Source organism: Patiria miniata, unplaced genomic scaffold (assembly GCF_015706575.1).
Source record: "Patiria miniata isolate m_02_andy unplaced genomic scaffold, ASM1570657v1 HiC_scaffold_19, whole genome shotgun sequence".
NCBI lineage: Eukaryota > Metazoa > Echinodermata > Asteroidea > Valvatida > Asterinidae > Patiria > Patiria miniata.
Window position 1 is genome coordinate 1459897 of NW_024037057.1, and position 20070 is coordinate 1479966.

At 39.4% G+C, this 20070-nt stretch overlaps 1 protein-coding gene across 1 annotated transcript; it reads right to left on the reverse strand.

Moving 5' to 3' along the window:
- Positions 1-443: 443 nt before the first annotated feature.
- On the reverse strand, positions 444-17730 carry LOC119725288 (protein DVR-1 homolog). Its single transcript, XM_038196659.1, has 6 exons — positions 16427-17730; positions 5904-6099; positions 5389-5537; positions 4013-4237; positions 3145-3221; positions 444-2076 (listed from the first exon to the last, which is right to left on the reverse strand). Exons 1-6 carry the CDS (start codon positions 16869-16871, stop codon positions 1816-1818), a joined length of 1353 nt encoding a protein of 450 aa, XP_038052587.1. The 5' UTR covers positions 16872-17730; the 3' UTR covers positions 444-1815.
- Between the last annotated feature and the right edge of the window lie 2340 nt (positions 17731-20070).

The following is a 20070-nucleotide window of genomic DNA, read 5'->3' on the forward strand; positions in this document are numbered from 1 at the left end:
GCGAAACGCTTATATCGTTGGCACCCACGCTATTTTCACCATGTTTTCACACATGAGTGGGAGCAGCGAACTAGCAGACGATCAGCTGTTTCGAGCACGCGATATGCAGTTGGCGTTTGATTGTCATGATTATTGTGTTAACTGCTGTTTGTTTTCGTAATTTTTACATCAAATCCAAAGAATTCAAGACAGAGGTATAACAAAACAATTGTTGACCGCTGTGATGTGGGATATGACGTTTTGAACACCCTCGGGGCGCATAGTTCGCCTCGATTGCTATGCGCCCCTCGGGTGTTCAAAAGGTCATATCCCACATCACAGCGGGCAACAATTGTTGAATACTGCTGTATTCTGAGTGAAGATTTAAGTATAACAACGGACAATACGACTACATTTCGTTTACTACATTTGTCTGCTAAACTAAGTGCTCCAACGCTATGTAGGAAAATTATGTGCACAAAAATGGTCCGTTGTGCTATGGTGTATTAAACAACATAAAACCATGCATCATACATATACATTCAAATATATTCTTAAATGATTAAGACCGAGGTAAGTTAAAACATACAATTATCAAAGGAAATAGGACACTCGAGATGAAAACAAAAGTTACAATCATTACTGTCGAAGGTTTACTCCAAACCTATTATTTTCAAAAACATTATGAACATTTTGTTAGTCGTAAATAAGATTTATGTAATTAACGGCGGCTGCTTAAACAACAGCACGTGATGAAACGCAGCCCTATTTAAGAATTTATTTGAAAATACTAAATAGTCTAAAGACCATCCATAGCGGGTTGGCGATAAATAAGTGAACATTTCTTTGAAAAATACTGATGTTTTGCGATTGCGATTACAAAATGCTGTATGTTCTGATTAAAAAAAAAAAAAAAGTGCATAAAGGTTAAAGATGCATCACACGAAGTGAAGTCGTTTCAAAACATTCTTTAAACAGACGTCTTTTCATATCAAAATATTTCGTATCGAAAGATAAACGTACATGTACTCTTAATTAATTAATTCAATGAAACAGTAACGAATAATGAACGTAAAGTGAGTGTTACCGAGCATCAATAATTTACTATTCGGCTACCGCGCATCTATTCTGCCTAAAAAAATAGTTTTAAAACACTCTTAAAACCTAAAATGTTCTTCTTTCTTGATGTATTTTCCTAATGGTACAACATGAGGAGAAACAATTAGTATGTCTTACTCAGCGGTGAAATATCACACCACTTCCAACTTATAATGTAGCTATACCACCCACACCAATTAATACCACTCTTTGACAGAAGTGGGGGTTTTGTACTCGCGTCTGTATTCTGAGTGGACACATTTTGTCGGATTTTGTGCTTTGACTTGAATGTTATGCCTTTTGCCAGTATAGCTCTATTAGCCATTCGCTCTAATGCCGGTTGTGGTGAATATTTCGAAAAATGTTACTTATAACATAAAAAATGAACCCAGTTTGGAGGTCTAAATTGAATAAGTTAATGAGCTTATTGCCAGTAAAGAGACTATTTTTTTTTCTAGCCGGTGGACCATTTGTTTTTAAGACGGAAAAGGGACGACCTCAAAACTTATACGCGGCTTACCCGTCTGCATTGGCTTAGCCCTAGGCGATCCCAGGAAGCTATTGGAACATACCCAGCGAAAGGAAGGATGTCATTTTGATCATTTTTTGACAGTGTTGCACCAGTCAGCGTGACTTGCTTTATCATTACTGATCATATGTTCTTATATGTCATTGTTTTATACACTCCCCAACATCAAGTAACATTCGTTTTATCAATAATGTAAAAGTTCACAGCGCTCAGTGACAACCACAGGCACGCACAACCATATTCCGATACTTCTTCAAAATGACGTTGGAGCTATCATCAAAGAACAAGACAGATATGGCACTGAGTTTAGTGGGTGCACAGCACGCTTGTGGTACGGCTTCAGGACTCATCAGATTGACCAATGTTTGTACAATAGCATGGTTGGTAGCATTCAGGTAGTCATTCAATGGAAAGGCACATTCACCTTCGCAGTAGAAAGCTGCATAACCATGTGGTGCAATGATCCAATCCTGTGGGAAACAATTATTCAAATTTAATGAATCGTTAAATTTAAATTCCATCAAGTACAATGCGGCCTAACTGCGATGAAAATCCAAAATGACCCTGAAATATAAATAAATACACATGCATGCTATCGTTAATGTCACTTGTGTGATACATGTGTTATAAAAAGAAACTACTCTGCTGATGCGAGAAGTCTGTTATTAGTCCCATGACTGTGCACGTGGAGATGAAATACTCGTTTCCAGACTCAACATGTCAAGAATCTGAACTATGTCATATTTGAGTCAAGTCGCGTCTACATCCTGCCGACCGGTAAATAAGGTAGTAAAATTGACAGTTAAGATGTCGCATCCGCTTTCCTTGAAAAAGGCCTTTCCATCCTATTTAAATACAAACCTTCATGAACAAGTAGAGAACCACTGTCAACCGGTTTTTCAAACAAACTTTCTTTTCATTTAGTATTAATATGGCCTAGTTCCATTACGAATGATCCTTCATTTTACATGTAGGCCCTAATCACAGGAAATCGTTTAATAAATAAGAAAAAAAGTTGATCCCTGAACAAAATTGACCCCATTCAAAAGGACCCGTTGGAAAGATACCAATCCAAACACAAGCTGTGTCTGAGAATCTTGATCTTTTGAACCTGAAACCCTTACCAACATTTATATCTCGCTTAAATACAACTCGCTAGAGGTTGCTTAACGAAACTACGTAAGTAATTGGCTGTGTTTATAGAAAATTCATTTACAGGTTGCATATGCTTTTATTCACAAAACAATACAAACCGAAGAAAACGTTTGTTTTTACAATAATTATCTTGGCCATTTAACTCCCTAAAACCAGTAACAACTTCACCGATGAGAACTCTTCAGCCGAATTCTATTCAACAATATGAACCTTAAAATATCAGAAAACATCTTGGTTGTTTTTCTCACCCAGATTTCTTCGAACATTGACCTTTTGACGTGGAACAAATGTCAACATGTGTGCCAACCAGTAAGCGCAATTCCAGATATATTTCGGCACCAACATCCGGCGACAACAGGTGATAATAATTGCCTAGCACTCACCTGCCATTCCAGATCCCTGAAGTTGACCTGCAGTGACCTCTTTTGGCACTCTCGCTGCCTGACTGATGCTGAGTTAGCTGCAATGGATAAATGACCAGCATTTGACTTTGTACCCTCTGTGGTGATATTTAATGGAGTCATTGATGATTCATGTGTGGATTTACTCAACGGATACAACGCTATTTATTATTCTCAATGAAGGAGTGTATACGTGCATGGGAAGTTTCCCAGCTGGCAACAGCATTGCGTGTTGACAATAAATTTTGTGACGTACATTCAATATAAACTAATCCATTTCTCAAAGTCGAGAGCCTGGCAATTTCATGTTTATGCTTTTGACGGCCATTGTGACGCTATACAGACATGATCCACGATTGGTTTTCATACTTTTCAGACAATAATAACAGGCTTACCTAACATACGCCTAGTTAAACTGTACCAATTCGGGAATACTCAGAGTTTGCCCAAGTAATGGCAAAAGCACGGTGCCAACTTTTGTACAAAAACACCGCTCATTGACAATTATTGTGTAGCTTTTACAATGTCTTTACTCTGCCATTACTTCAGGGAGTCTGTGTTAGTCTACAGCGACTCAGAGTTGGATTGTTCTACAACAGTGTATAAGAAAAAGGCAAAATGTTATAGTGCTAAAACAAATTGGTAGACTGTTAAAGAAGGCTCTACATGTGATGGCACAGACACCACTTAATCATAATCCCACAGATTTCGATAAAACGGATGGCGTCTTTCACACCCCCTTGGTTTCTTCTATAAATAATTTTGACTCATTCAAGTATCAACAAGTAATATCTCATTATACCCTCGGGTGCGACTAGCGCATGTCGATAACAAAATGGGAAAGACTCACGGTTTCGAGAGGGAGAGCCCAGGTCGTTGAGTGAGTTAGTGTCCGTGTCGATAGTTTCTGGTCGTTGTCTTCTCCTGGCACTTTTTCGTGAAGTGCTCCTTCTATTTCTTATTCTGGGTGCTTGAGGCTGAGAGAAACCTTGGAAGAATGCCACCATGAATGGTTCTTTGCCTTGCTCACTGTCCACTCCCACTAGACCGATTGCACTGGGATCCACTAGCTCACCTAGGTACAACATACACATCATTATATATTAACATTTCTTGACCTGAATGTTGGAGCAAGTAAATATCACCGATTGATAATTAGAAGGTTGCCAGCATCTGGAGCACGACATACTCTGATCACGTTTCTACTCATCATTCTTCAGAGTTGCAGTGACTCGAGTCAATGACTCGACTCGAGTCCAACTCAAGTCACAATTTTTGGTGACTCGACTCGACTGAGTCGACTCGAGTCCCTAAGGGTAGATGAATCGACTCGACTCGAGTCGCTGCGAGCAAATGACTTGACTCGACTCAAGTTCCTCATCAGGAGACTCAACTCGACTCGAACGAAGGATAATAAGATTTTGAGTCTAAAAAAAACCCAAAACTTTGCGAAAAATATTTGCAATAACTTACGGTACAAATTTTATGTTCGCCACTATGCGAATACAGTACGGTACAGCCGCTACAGCGGCTCTCGTCGTGTACAAACAAAAGAGGCACAGAATGCACCTTGTGGTTCTGGAACGCACAAAATACTATCCCGGAATGGGACTTTTTTTAAACACGTTTTTCCAATTCGTTGTTCCATCATTGCATGGCTTTAGGTGATTTCTTATTAACCTCTTGTATTCGAACGCCGGCTAAATTTATGCCCTCCTTCTAAAAATCACATGCCCACTTTTCAATTATCAGAAAGAGTTTTGTATGATGCAATTTGGTTTTGATGTTGTCAGCGTTCAGCAAAACAATTCTAGATCCGAAGCAAAACCAGAAAGCCATATATAAGACTGAAGTTTCAATTCTTGTAACCTGTTACTGCTAAAATGACTTTCTCTCCTGTCTTTTCGACTCGACCTTCTTGACCTAATGACTCGACTCCACTCGAGTCACTTCTTTAAAATGACTCACTCCACTCGACTCGACTCACAAAAATCGATGACTCATTACAATGCTGTTATTCTCTCTGATCACGTTCTGACAAGTAGTTTTATTTGAGGAAACATCATTATGAGCTCCTCAGACCTACTTTAATATTAAATACTCAACCTTGTGATATACGGGCCTGATAATACAGTGACATTAGCAAATTTGATCTCATATACATTTATTTAAATGCGAAATATGAGTTAATTAAATACTGACACACAAAAATCGAATGCCACGTACCATCTAATGTTTCCACTGTCACCTGCAATCCCATATTAGCACGTGGATATGTTCTCCATGTTGAACTGGCCATAGAAACATCAAACACTAACCATCCATGGTCAGCACGTCCAACCACCTGCCCATCCAGGTATGCCATAGATCGAGATCTGCCAAGCAAATCACAGATTGATAGATTATGGACTAAATACTGAACTACGGTTAAGTTACTGAATGGATAAATATGGCGATGAGTTGACGGGATGGCAGGACGGTATGATGACCACCTGCCTAGAAATTGGAATATTAAGATACAGTCGTAGCTTATACATGTACTGGGGACGTAATTAACATTCATAGCGAAACTAACATGAGGTGCGTGTGATCAATTTTAACAAATTCTCAGTCTCAATTATGTCGCGACTCGGGACGTCAAAAATTTGTAAAATTTGAATCGGCCGTAAGTCGTATTGCCAAATTCAGCACTAAACACTGAGAAACGCAGTGAGAAATGAGTGCCAAATACTGCTTTATACCTTCCATTCTCTTGATCTTGAGGTATGACTTGGTAGATGTTAATCCTATAGGTGCCATTACCAGCCGAATAGCTTGTACTGTAGCGAAAAACTCGTAGTTCGGCAGCAGTAACTGTCTCCTCCTCAGGTATGCGAGTCAGATCAAAATGATATCGATGCGGACCATGCTTGGAGACTGCTCTCTCTTTATAATGAACTGAAACAAAATGGGCAGAAACACTGGATGAAGCCTACACTAAGCACCAGTTACATAGTTCAGGAAAATAATACCTGATCAGTGATAGCGTTATAAGCTCTGTTCCATTTGATTCTTGTGCGTGATTTGTCAGTTTGGTTTTTAATGTTTCATACAAGGTTGGAGACACATTCGCACATTATTTGTGTTTTGTGTTTTTCCCCCAATACTTTGTATTGAGCAAAAAAAAGGCATTCCCAAACCAAGGAAACTAAGCGTTTTTAAGCGTTCGCAAAAAAATGCAAATAGCAAGAACTGACATTTTCAGGCACATTGTGAGAAAACATGACTATGGTAACTGCGATTCTGCAACAAAAATCACACAACTACAATCCACCGCAGTGAAACAGGAGTCCTTCGTATAAGGGTGAGATAAAGAAAAATTGAGAAATATACATTTTTGTGAGGTATTTGTGACCAAAAGTACCACGTGAACGAATTAGTATCCATCTATCACGTGAGCGAATTGGTATCTATCACGTGAACGAATTGGTATCTACCACGTGAACGAATTGGTATCTATCACGTGAACGAATTGGTATCTATCACGTAAACGAATTGGTATCTATCACGTGAACGAATTGGTATTTATCACGTGAACGAATTGGTATCTATCACGTAAACGAATTGGTATCTATCACGTGAACGAATTGGTATCTATCACGTGAACGAATTGGTATATATCACATGAACGAATTGGTATCTATCACGTGAACGAATTGGTATTTATCACGTGAACGAATTGGTATCTATCACGTAAACGAATTGGTATCTATCACGTGAACGAATTTGGTATCTACCACGTAAACGAATTGGTATATACAACTGTATATCAATAACGCAGCTCATTTGGCGCAGCTCATTAAATGGAATAGAATATATGTTTTGTTAGATTTCATGTTTACCGGTATTAAAAACAATTTTGTAAACAACATATTTTAAATTAATCAGGTTTTTAATCGGTCCTGAGGGGACGGTATGTGATAGGTAGCAGTATATAGCTACATTTTTGGTATTCATGTGTTACTCTTTTGTTTTCATGTGATTTTTGGCTAGGTCTACATGCACTGGGTGGGACTTTATGCAATTTTTTGCAGGAATGAAATGGCATATATTTTACAGCCACATTTTTTTCTTAGAATTTTAAATTTTTCGACGTGAAAATATTTTGCTTTTTTACTCTCACTTTTTGTGAAATTTTTGAAATTTTTTCACAACCTTTTTTTTTGGACTCCATGTAATTTTTTTTCATCAAGAATTCACTTTTTTTTTCTTTACTTTGAAGATTATTTTGTATGAATGCGCAATAAGTGACTCATCAGTTAGTTCTTTACTCATACTGAATGTTTGGTGTAAAGTTGTATGTAAAGTCTTGTCGACTTTGGTAATTTTATATTCTTTGTCTAATTTTATTTCTGTGTAATTTTAATGTGAGGGCGCCTTTGGAAAGCAGTTTATCAACAAAAAAAACGAATTATCAACATTAATGCCTGATTTAAAATAACACATGTAGTGTTTAACAACGAAACTTGGTGTCCAAACATAAATGGTTACGCGTAGGACTCCCCCTCGCAAGATTTCTTGCTAATAATTAAAGGGACATCAGGAAAACAAAGGGCGAACAACGTAGAACGAGAAATTGGAACGTTTGTCATAATGTGTAGTGCATGCCGGTGTAGCGTGAATATCTGACTTCATGAAATATGGACTCATTGATAGTATTGCGCATGCGTAAGTAGGATAAAAACCTATTTACATGACTATAGGCCAAAAAAAAAAGTCTCCGGTTTCTGGTATGCGCGCGCGTCGCCGCAGCCATGCGCGTCGGCAAAATGAAAAAGTTTTTTTTTCAATACAAGATGATGTCTCAAAACCGCCAACTTCACTGGTTTGACTGGAATCCTGCTGCTGCACAATTTTAACGTGTTTTTAGATGGGGTTATGATCGAGAGTAAGCTTTATGTGGCCTCTCTGGACCCCCATATATTTGCACTAAGTTTAGTCGGGCACCATTTGCAGTCATCAGCCGACATTTGAAGCCAAAAAAAAAAAAAACCGGGTAAAAAAAAAAAAAAGAAAGCCGCGTCGCCGCACCACTTTTGGGGCAAGCTCCATACCAGAAACCGGAGACTTTTTTTTTTTGGCCTAATGGGAGAGTGACTTGTCACGTGTGAGGGATTAACCAATAATAGGGGAAATGAGTCCGATTTTCATAGGAGTAGGATTTTCATATGACACCAGTGGAGTGTTAAGTTTGGACTACATTGAATACGGACTCATAGCTTATATTACGCATACCTTTGTGAACTTAATTATTACGACAGTGACAGGTGACGTTTGCGGGAGACAAAAGAGACCAACTTTCATAGGAGTTCCAATTGTATATGACATCAGTATGCAAAACTGCTGCAAAGAAATACGTGGTTTGCCTACACGGACCGATGAGCGGCAAGATAGTGTCAACATGTCACAGGACGGAACATAATTTACGTTTCTATTTCTGGTTTAAACAAAGTTCACCGATGAATAAAGTAAACACACACTCATCAAACACAATATAAACAAGGATGGGCACGCATTTCTGCATTTCTGTTTAGAAATCTTCTGAACCCAAGAACGTCGACCTGCCAAGCCACTTCCACTCCCGAACAGTACGTTGACAGTAACGTGATTTGTGACGGTTGACGACAGTTCTTCGGAAAGGGTGGATTTTGAATTGTTGTAATATTATTTCTTTTAAACTTCATACCACGGTCGCAATGTCAACAATAAGATTTACTCCTTTAGCCCTCAAGGTTTATATTTGTTAATCAAACTTATTCAAGATAACGATTAGAGAAATTTCAATTGAACGTGTGGCTTAAAGTTAAGGATTACTCATAAAAAGACATTTGAATACTATGGCAGGGATGACTGCAATTTCTCAATTAATCTACATCAAAGCATTTGCCCATGACTGGCAAGAAATTTCAATTCAACATTTCCCTATATGGCACTAGTAAATAGTAATTGCATGTATCAACTTTTTGTACCCAGACATTATTGCAGATACACGTAACTCACGTAAATAAAAACAAAGGAAAAAGAAATATTCCTTTGAAAATAAAGTCTGGTTCTTACGCAATATACACTGATAGTGAATCACATTTAATTTAAAACATTAACGGTTTTCACATGTTCATCCCGGTAATCAAAGTAAACGTCTTTTTTTTACCAGTATATGTATAATCGGCATGAAAATGTGGGCCTACATCCTATAAACAATTGACAATGCCCCAATTACGAAATTATTCAACATTATCTGTGTAGGCCTAGTTGTTATTCAAATTATTTGCATTCACTGTGTGCTAGTTTAAGGAATTAAAGCAAAACATCTTTGGGGGTTTTCAGCAGAGTGTAAGTGGTATTGCTGCCGGGGTTAGAACAAATTAAAACGCCGAAACATTGTCCACGGTTCCCCCATTGGCTTATCTATCACATGGCTATAAGGATCAATGTGGGGACAATCTGCGCGTATATAGTGATCAGCTTCATTATGTACGCACACTCCTCAGGTTTTACTTAAACCGTATTTTTCTAAAACTGTCACACCTAATATTTGTTTAGGAAATACAGGCTGTTTACATCCTCATATGTCACATTTAATGTCAATTGATGGGTTCATAATCGATTTTATATGAGCTATAGCATAGTCACAATGGTTGTACGCTATATCTGCTATGTCGCAAGTTTATATTTAAGATTTTGTTTCATTTGTAGAAACCATGCTTAAGATTTAAAACCAAAAAAAAGTAAAAGGACAAAACTCAATAGAAAACATTCAGAAATCCAGACCGACAATATGCCTGCGGGAAAAAAATCAGAACAGATGAAAAGCCAGGTGCAATACGTGCCGTGTTATATTTTCAGCAACTCAGCATGCTCTCCGGATACGCCCACAAGACTACCAACTGGGATGTGTTTACATTACGACGTGGAGGGGGAAAGGCCGACACAACTATTTATGTTAGAGCATGGAGCTATTAGGTTAGAGCCTGGGTCGGGATCTTATGCTGGAGTATTGGTATGACCATGGTATGACCATGGAGTATGACTGATGACTTCATTGAAAGATATGGATGGGGCAAAAACAGTACGCATGTGCACTGAATCCATACAAGTACATGTAATGTGCATTGAATCCATACACAAGTATTACACCACCAGCTCACAGTTACTCTGCACGCGAAACTGGTTTGAATGTTACATGCCCTTTCATTATCCCATACTCTTTTTATTTGCACTTCCTGCAAAAAAAGGCCGAGATACCACTTTAAGCAAAGCAAAATTCGTACAAACAGAAGGCTCGTCATCCATTGATTTCTTGTCCAAATTTCGCAGCATTTTTGTATCCGGCTTGGAAACCGACTAAAGCACAGCGTGACCTTTCACCTTTGTATAGATTCTGACTCTGCTTTGATAAGGACATTTTTAACAAAATCACACAAAATATCAAGCAGGGGTTCTTATTTTTCTCTCACTGATTCTAAATCAATTATTAAGCCAAAGGGTAAAATCGAATGAATGATGAAAAGTTCACCGTAATGTGAAGTGTGTTGGTGTGAAGAAGATGGATATGTTCCGTTGCAGGTCCATGGGGAGTTGGCCTTGCACGTACAGCCCCGTATACGGTCCACAGGCTTGCCAAATCAGTAGTTTCCTTAAGAACTCCCTACTTAGTTTCCTTAAGTATAGAGGATCAAATTTGCCAAAATCCATCACTCACTCTGCTTCACGTGGATTTTAATGGACTTGGTGCACATGGCTTATCTGCCAAAATCCCCTAAAATGGGAGGGTGGGTTCAACCTCGTCCCCAGGGTGTCGAGCAGTACGCGCCCAGTCTCACCCTGGTATTGGATCATTTGCACGTGCAAAATTTTTGAAAACGTATGCAAATGAGGAACAGTCTGGTGCCTGCATGTACATTACATTAGCGGGTTTTTTTTGTGTGTGATGTCTGGGATAAAAACAGCATCAATTCGTCGCGCCGTGAGTTATGAAAACACGATTTTATTTGAAGTTAAACTGTTACAATATGGCCCGACAATATGCAGTATCACATTTCATATTAATGTATTGTGAGTAAGTTGGAAAGAAAAAGAGTATTATTGAGAAGGCGTGGACGTTATAATTACAACGACCGTGCAAACACGTAATGCACGTTGAAAATAACAACACCTAACTACACGATATAAAATCCATTATTAACAAATTGCGGTATCGAATCAGGATACAGGAAGAAAGTTTCCTATCCAGGGCTAAACGAGGTTGGAAATAAAGTAAGCACTGGGGACGAGGTTGGGGATTGATTTTGATGGGGTTGGGAAGGTTTAAGGTTAACACAACCAGAACATATTGAACTGCCAGGATCAGAAAGCATACTGGACGTAATGGTTAACAATGTAACAATCAACATCAGTGTGTTCAATTGGGTTAAATTCGTTTAAAAAATTAAAACTCTAAAAAAATTGAAAGTTTATGAATGATTTTTAAAAACAATTTTCGGGCGATTTAAATCAAATAACCCTGATTTAAATTGCAAAAATGACTATTTTAGTGTCCGTGCATCGTGTGCTTGGGTCCTAACATAACGAAATATTAAGGGGAAAATGGTCTTCCCGATTAACTTGCAGCTTATCTTTTCATGAGAAATGTGGAGCGAATATAACGATCAGTAGCACAGCATGGTCCGTGTGAGTCATCTGTACTTCAGGATGTCAAGCTCAATTACTGGCAAGCGTCATCACGATCTCTTATTAATCAACAATATCCGCCCCTTCACCCACAACGTCTTACCCAGTCCCCTATGTTTGCTTTGCACATTTCCCAGCTTAACATGTTAATTCCGCAAGTCCTGCAGTTGGCATACTTGTGTGTTGATTCAATAAGCAATGCTGCTGATTGATACCTATGTACTTGTGTGCTAACGACCGCGAATGTGGCCTAATTCTTTAACAATGAAAGGATACTACATTGTATCAACACCGCAATGACCATGCAACTGTATGCTTGAGCGCTATGTTCTCCGAGTATAAGACTTGTTTCTGAATAAATGTTAGAGCGAAATAATTCCACCAATTGTTGTTATGAATTAAGATCTTCACTTTTGGAAAATCATGACAGTCACCACCAACCTCATAAAACTGATATCACCATTCACACCCATATCGAAATTAACATACGTGGGGTATGCATCTGGGTGCTTGATGTGACTTAATGAAACTTTTTGTTGTGTACAGGGTGTCCCAAAAGGTAACCCACAAATATAAGGGAAATATGAATAACCGGTGAACGTATTAACCATTATAATGGTTTTATCATAAACAGGGGCAGCAAAGCACACTTTTCGGACTTAAAGAGATCGGAGAGATGTGCGCTGAAAAGTCGGCCCGATCTGACCGGACACCGGGCGACCGGATGAAATCATAAATGTTTGATTTTTTTTCGCATTCGATTTCACCAGATCCAATGTCACCGGAATTTGGAAAGGTGTGCGATATTTATGTTTACCAATTAGATTCACGAAGGAAGTCACATGATTAAAAATCGGTGGCTGCCATTTTGTCAACATGTGACTGATCATCATGTGACCGATTAAAGAACTGAATCGGGCAAGCGTGCGGGTATTCCGATTTCCGTTTCGGTCTCTGCAACAGTGAAAAAACCGTACCGGTGATCCTACCTCCATGATCTGATGATCTGGTGAACCGGTAAAATCGGAAAGTTGTGCGGCGGGCTTAAGTTTTCCATAGTTGATTGCATTCCTCTGGTCATCCTATGTCTTGAAAATGGTGCATGTATGTGAAAAACTCTTTATGGACATTTTTAGATAAAACATTAACATATCCAGACATAAGATTTAGACAATTTAGAAGACACAAAACATGTCTTTGAACAAACCTGGATTTTTGTCAATTGATGATCTTGTGCTGCAGTTCAAGTTCCATTTTGAAAGTCAAGAAAATGGTAGCTTCGACATCCAATGCCCCAGCCCACAGACACGTTGCTGTCAGGAATCGCTCACAGGGAACTATTTGGGGACAGAGTAATTGCACTGAATCTTGTTGTGGAATGGTGGGGGAGGGGTCCAAGTACAATTTAGTTTTTCAGCAGTCCATCTTTAATGGCAAGACCAGGCCAACTATATGCGCCGCCGCTGGCAACATGCGGAAGGGGATCGGGGTTGAATATCATCATTATTTTGACAGAAATCCTGTTTTGTTCGGCATGTTTTGATCATTTACCTGATACATCTGCATGTGCCCAGGTTTTACACCAAAATGTCCCAAGAAGGTTTCACAAATTCAAGACAATTGAGCTTAAAGGGAATATACATCATTTGCTTTTGCTGTAATTTTCAGAAATGGATGGAATTGGGGGATTGGAAATATAAAGCAAATATAGTTACACTGACTTTTTGGAGGTTTTGGGTTCGAAAATGCTATAAAAACCAAGAAAAACGATCATTTACCTGTAGTCTGGTTCCCTGACTCCATATAAGAAGAAACAGAGCAGTTTACATACATTGGGGAATTGTAAGGTCAGGGAACCAGTCTAGCTGGCTCGTACCCGTTCATTGGTTTGTAATCGATTGCAAACAAGTGCAATAGTCAATTGGGGCCAGTATTTGAAAAAAAGCCAGTTGTTTCCAACGCTGATCGGCCGATCAGCGTTGGAAATTGATACAAAAATACCACTTTTCTTGAAAATGACAGTATACCAGGTGCCATAATTTTACAGGATGCTTTAGACTGTCATTTACCAATGCCTATTAAGGTATTTCGCAAAAACTTGGTAGTTTTATTTTTCGATGTTTGCAAATGTTGTATATTCCCTTTAATGAAGCATGTCCAGAGGAGTGCAATTAAAATGTCAATGGAAAGACTGCCTTTATAGTTTAATGATAGAACTATACAAATGGTTATTGAATTCATAGCTTGGTCAAATTATCACTTTGTTTGTGTGTTACCTTTTGGGGGACACCTAATATGAATTATCTGAGAGACATGGAACCTGTAAAGCCCACATACATCAATAATTGAAAATGAAGACCTCGTACGAGCAATGAAAAGAGCAACGGGCGCGCATTGTCGTTAATACGGCTGAAAATGCTTTACAATTTGAAAGGCTGCGTGTTCTTATTCCTCCATGGTTGCATTCAACGCAATCGTGTTTCAGTTCGTCAACATTCTTCACATAGATCACATTATTGTGTTTGTATAGTTGGATCGCAACTACAAAACAGTAGTGTCTGCAGAAGGTATCTTGCTGGGTTACAATAAGTAGGCTAATTAGCCAGCCAGCTGGTTTCCATCTACGTGACAGGTGGGGAGGTCAACCATCAACCCATGGTCTGTACAATGCACACTTTATGCAGTCACAGCATGGCGTGCCATACTCTCTATGCCTCAACACGACAAAACGGTACTGCCATTTCCCCGCAAATCCTCACAGGGAGTTGGTTACGAATAAATCACTCTTGGTCGGCGGAATTTTGCAAGGCTATTTTTTTATGGTTCGTGCGTGCCAAGCAAATTCCTTTTATAGTGTGGGCATGTGGGTTATGCCGCTGTATAAAGCTAGAGTCCAGAGATTAAATATGCATTGTATCATGATTGTATCGAAAAGCGGTTATAACTCGATGCTTTGACTGTACTAAAATCAGGGGTGAGATTGGGAGAAAATGAAATATCCACGAAATAATCCATAGAGCCTTAGAGGATTTGAGGGTCGCCGAAGGCCCAGAGCAACGAAGGGTCTATGGAATATGCTTGTACAACTTTGCCAAAAGGCACCCCTAAAACCAATTTCTTTTGTTCTATATACCTTGATAGGTAAAAACAGGCTTACAGAAAAACCTCTGCAATTCCAAAGGGATTCTTTTAAAAAATCCTGAAATCACAAAAAAACTCCCTTCAAAAAGTCTTGAAATCGGAAAAAATCCTGACAAAATATCCACAAATCAGGAAAAAATCCTGAAATCAGGAAAAATCCTGACAAATCTCACCCCTGTTAAATGCATTTTGAAAACTCAGGTATCGAAAACAAACTGATTAACAAAGGTTTTAGATAAAAAAAATACTCATGCATTGGTATTCCGTTTGTCATGCGCCAATTTTGACAAACTGCGAGCAAAAACAGCAATTTTATGCAGTCAGAAACGCCGCAAGCATCATTGTATCGAAGTTCATGCATTGTCATGCTTACTGTCACCCAAATCGGAGCCCAAACATCCATGAGTTTACTAGAACTAGGACCTAAGCACCAGGACAGCAACCACCAAACCTAACTACAAGACCAAGTGGCAGAACTATTTTGTTTTTCGCGTTTCCTCCGTTTGTGTGTTGAATGAAATTAATATGAAGTCATTTGCGCGGTGGAATATGGTTTTAGTCATGCTGATAACGACACGATGCCAATATCGTCTAATATCGTCCATAGTCCATGCAATGATTGATGCATGACGGTCACAAACCTAAAGGTTCAAGTGATTTTTCCCCGAAGGATTATAACTTGTCCTCTTTATTCACGCCATATTTTGATTTTACAATTGTGCAGAACAATCCTCCAAATATGACAAGATACTGATGAACTTAACTTGCATAGCCCAAAGAAAAAAGAGAAGCTACGGGTAAAGTGTTTCTTTATGAAATGGCAGAACACGGTATTGGCCTGAAGACTGTAGTAGAGTACTTGTGTCGTGAGACAAAAACTAAAGGACTGAAACACGCACGCGTGACGATTCGGCGGTGTCGGGTACAAATTCGTATTTACACAGGAAAATCAGAAAGCGGTTTCAAACTTTCGGTTCGACAACCAAAATATGCTCAATCAACGTTTGAGTAAGGACCCACCCATGCTGATAATCACAACTAGGTACATTTTTTATATACTATATAATATTATGAAAGCTTGAATTTAACATCGACATACATTAATAACAATGATTAATCCGTTTTACTTTATTAGCTACAGGAAGTGCATTTCCTGTCGTGGGGCTTCGACAGCTAGCTTGACATGACCTGAATGCTGTATGTCCCTGCGAAAGTTAGCTTGACATGAACTGAATTCTATGTCCCTGCGAAAGTTTCGTCTTTGAACGTGTTACAGGCATGACAGGAATCATTGCTTCCAGACTTTTCATGTCAACAGCTACAATAAAGATTATGTTAACTAAGTATATACATGTACATAAAACGCCAAGCACCCACACTTTATGAGGTAATGTTGAAAGACAAAGGGAATTACCTGGTAGACTCATGATTGTATCGGCCTGGTTGACAGCTGATACCTCATTCGATGTATAGTTAAACATTGTGCCAGGCATCCATGGTAGTGTGTCGTCTGAAAGAAAGTACAGATCCAAATCCTCGTCCTCGAATTCCTTGACATTTAAGGAACGGTAAAGATCCAGCATAAACAATGGCGCCGAGTGATTCTGCGTGCTTTTCACTGCTTCGGGTCGTGGTCTTCGCTTCAAACCCAAAAGGTTTAGAATTTCCTCTTGAATGTCCCGAGTTTCCTCTTGGCTGTATACTGAGCTAGACATTCCAGACAGTTCGGAGCTTACATCTCTAGGAAAACGACGAATTTCGTTGCTTGAGTAAAACTGTGCGAGTACACCTTGACATGCAAGGAGGATACAAAGTAAGCTGCACGTGCGACTCATCTTGTGGTTGATCATGTAGTTCATTCCTATATGTCATAACCATACATTTATTCCATCGTTTATTCAACAATTAAACTATTTCAAGTTTAACTCTGATTCCCAAGTAATCGAAGTATCACACATGCATCGTTGTTCGGCTATTTTGGAAGCAGTCTCATGTATGGTACGCACAGTTTGAACTGTGAACAATCACTCCCCACACTGCACTATCATGAGACGAACCCTCTCAAAACCTGAAGAGAATGTGGTTTTCCGCAAGAGTTGTCCCGCATTATCCCTACTCGTGGCAGTGTGTAGGATTACGAAGCTTTCATCTGTTGTTCAAGCTTGGGCGCACTATTTCTGAGAAACTTCATCTCACCCGAAGGAGTCACAACTACAACAATTGTCTCACGTTACGAGTTAATGCTGAATTCACTCTTGTTCCATTCAAACTTCGTATAAAAGCCGTGTAAAGCTTGGATGGTTAGCCAAAGAAACCACGTGTATACACAGTGCATAGCACGGACATAGCCTGCCCACTGTCGTACTGCTGTGAAACTTGAATACGTAGTGCACCCGAACTATCGAAGTACACAGCAAAGGGTGCTAATAGCTAACTTCAATGGCCCTTGTTGTAGTAGTAGGCGTTATACAATCTGCAGACACGAAACATTCAAGGCCAAGCACCCTTACACATTTCAAACTCCTGAACAATTATTCATAAGTGACGTTACCTTTGTCAGTTCGTGGCTCGTGAACGAAAGGCTATGATGTTGGCAATGGCAGCTTGTAAGGCGAGGCCATGTTACCTTTAACTTAGGAGTGATGAGGTTGACATAACACTGACTTATTCCCATGCCATCGACATATCAATCATTGACGGGCCAAGTCAACTAAGCAGGGGTTCTCCAAACTGTTAAAACGAGAGGCAGGATGCGAGGGGGACAAATCTTACAAGAAAATCGATCCGCACATTTCGCGCCCTCAAAGGTTACCTCGGCGGGATGGGAACGATTGGCTAAATAATGGAGTCCTTATAGAACTTCTTTTTAAGTTTGACTTCCGCTATATGGGCGTGAAAATTAATTAGAATTTTGATCCAAAGGGGTGAGAATGGATGTAGCTGGACATAAATGGACCAAATCATTACTTGAATCATAAAGCAAGGAACTGATTTGATTTTATAAAATTAAACACACTTTAATTCTCTTTGTAACTTGGCGGGGGTTGGGGGTTGGAATTCATTGATGCTAGGCGGCGCACATCCCACTTTCTTTTATTAATATTTCACGAATCCGTGGAATGAGTAGCATCAATATAAATGCAGTCGTTTCCAGCACACAAGAATTGACACTTGTTTGGGAGGAAGATGGGCATGGGCGCCCCCCCCCCCAGCCGACCGATCCCTGGATCCGCCAGTGAGCGTGAACTAGACTATTCTTGGTGCAACATGCAAGTTCCTTGTCCCATCCACGAACTTGACTCGGTTGACATTGTTATGGGTGTAGGCCAATAAATAGGCCCGAAATTGCCTCGCTGGCCAAATCACGATTTGCATGTCCTGAAGTTATCAAATATTAGAGTAACATACAATGGACGGTAGGCATCCTTTTTAAAATAGCGATAGGCTTTAGGACTACTTTCAGGGGTGCTCATCTTTGGATAGAATTTTCTCCCAAAAGTCATCTGTTAACCCCAAAAAAATTGAACAGAAAATGAAAGATGATGAAATAAGCTTTAATTTGAGGTGTGTTTCAAACACCTTTGAGAGTTGTGAGTGTTTTTCATAATTTTTGGAAGTGCGGTCTATATGGCAGTTTACTGGTCTGCATCCTTGTGAACTGGCGTGTTTATAAATAGTTGAGTAGGTATGGGGGACCCCCGTGCACCCCCCCCCCCCAGAACTAACTTTCACCAATTTTTTGGGTGCCTTTTAGGATCCTAAAACACATTTTGGATGTTAACAGAAAAAAAATCCGATGCAAAGAAGATATCCAAGATGGCGGCCAATATGGCCGCCAAAATTGGTAAACACTGGGAAAAAACATATATCAGCCAAATAATGTGCTAAAAGCATAAATAAAATGGTAAGTTATATGTTTTAAACCCTCAAAAAATCATTTCTGGTATCCTTTTTTTTGCTATTATGCTTCAAATTCAAGATGAAGGCCAATTTGGTGGCCAATATGGCCGCCATATTGGTAAAAAATGGAAAAAGTCACATATCAGCCTAATAGTATGTTAAAATCATAAATAAAATGGTAAAATACGATTTTGACCCTCTCAAATTCATTTCAGGTATCTCTTTTTTTGCTATCGTGTTTCAAATTCATAATGACGGCCAGGATGGTGGCCAATATGGCCGCCAAAATGGTAAACAAAAGTCGAAAAAAGTCATATATTAGCAATAAAATGAGATAAAAGCATCAAAAAAATTGTTAGTTATATTTTTTTACACTTGCAAATTCATTTCTGGTATCTATTTCTTGCTATCATGCTTCAAATTCAAAATGGCGGCCAATATGGCGGCAAATGTAGTGGCCTATATTTATCTTTGGTACAAATCCCCTGGTGTACGTGCGTCACACACAAGGAACGGTGCGCGTCAACCAAATGTCCTGCCCATGGGACGTCGTTGCTAGGTAAAAGGGCCCCCTCTTTCGTTAGCGCACGGAGCCCCAAAATAATGTTATTTACTTTCGAATGAAACACCAAAAGAAAAATAATGTCTGCGATTTGCAGTATAATCTGTTCCTTGCTCTATGCTTGCAGCCCGACAATAGTGGATCTTTTTGTGTGCTGTTGGAAGTGCAAAGGCAACCCTACATACACGCAGCGGCGTAGCTACCGGGGGCGTGGGGGACGCACGCCCCCCCCCCCCCCCGTAAAAAAAATCGCCCCCCCCCCCGGAAATTTGACATTCGGAGAAAATCATGAAACCATGATTAACGTGTTTCACAGAAAGTGCCTTTTTTCACATTTGTATTGGGGGGGGGGGGCGAAAACCGTGATTTTCGCGATTGGCTGTTTATTTTAACGTCCCGTGGAACTCGTATAGCGATACCCGTTGTTTGACAATGACCAAGAATTCGGTTTTAAAAAGCGCCCACATTGAAAGATAGTGTCCAAATAAAGATGGTGTTCTTCACTTTACGATCCCGACGAAAGTCAAGAAGATGAACGTTTGGGACTTTCCACATTCATAACCAAAATAGTGGTAATCTAAATGTACAAACTTCAG

What these genes read in the sequence shown, in the direction of transcription:
- LOC119725288 (XM_038196659.1), bottom strand. Translation starts at nt 16,871, where the DNA reads ATGAACTACATGATCAACCACAAGATGAGTCGCACGTGCAGCTTACTT. An exon ending in TACAATCATGAGTCTACCAG is followed by an intron (nt 6,100 to 16,426) that starts GTAATTCCCTTT and finishes ATTTTGTTTCAG; the next exon opens with TTCATTATAAAGAGAGAGCA. An exon ending in TCAGGGATCTGGAATGGCAG is followed by an intron (nt 2,077 to 3,144) that starts GTGAGTGCTAGG and finishes TGTTTCCCACAG; the next exon opens with GATTGGATCATTGCACCACA.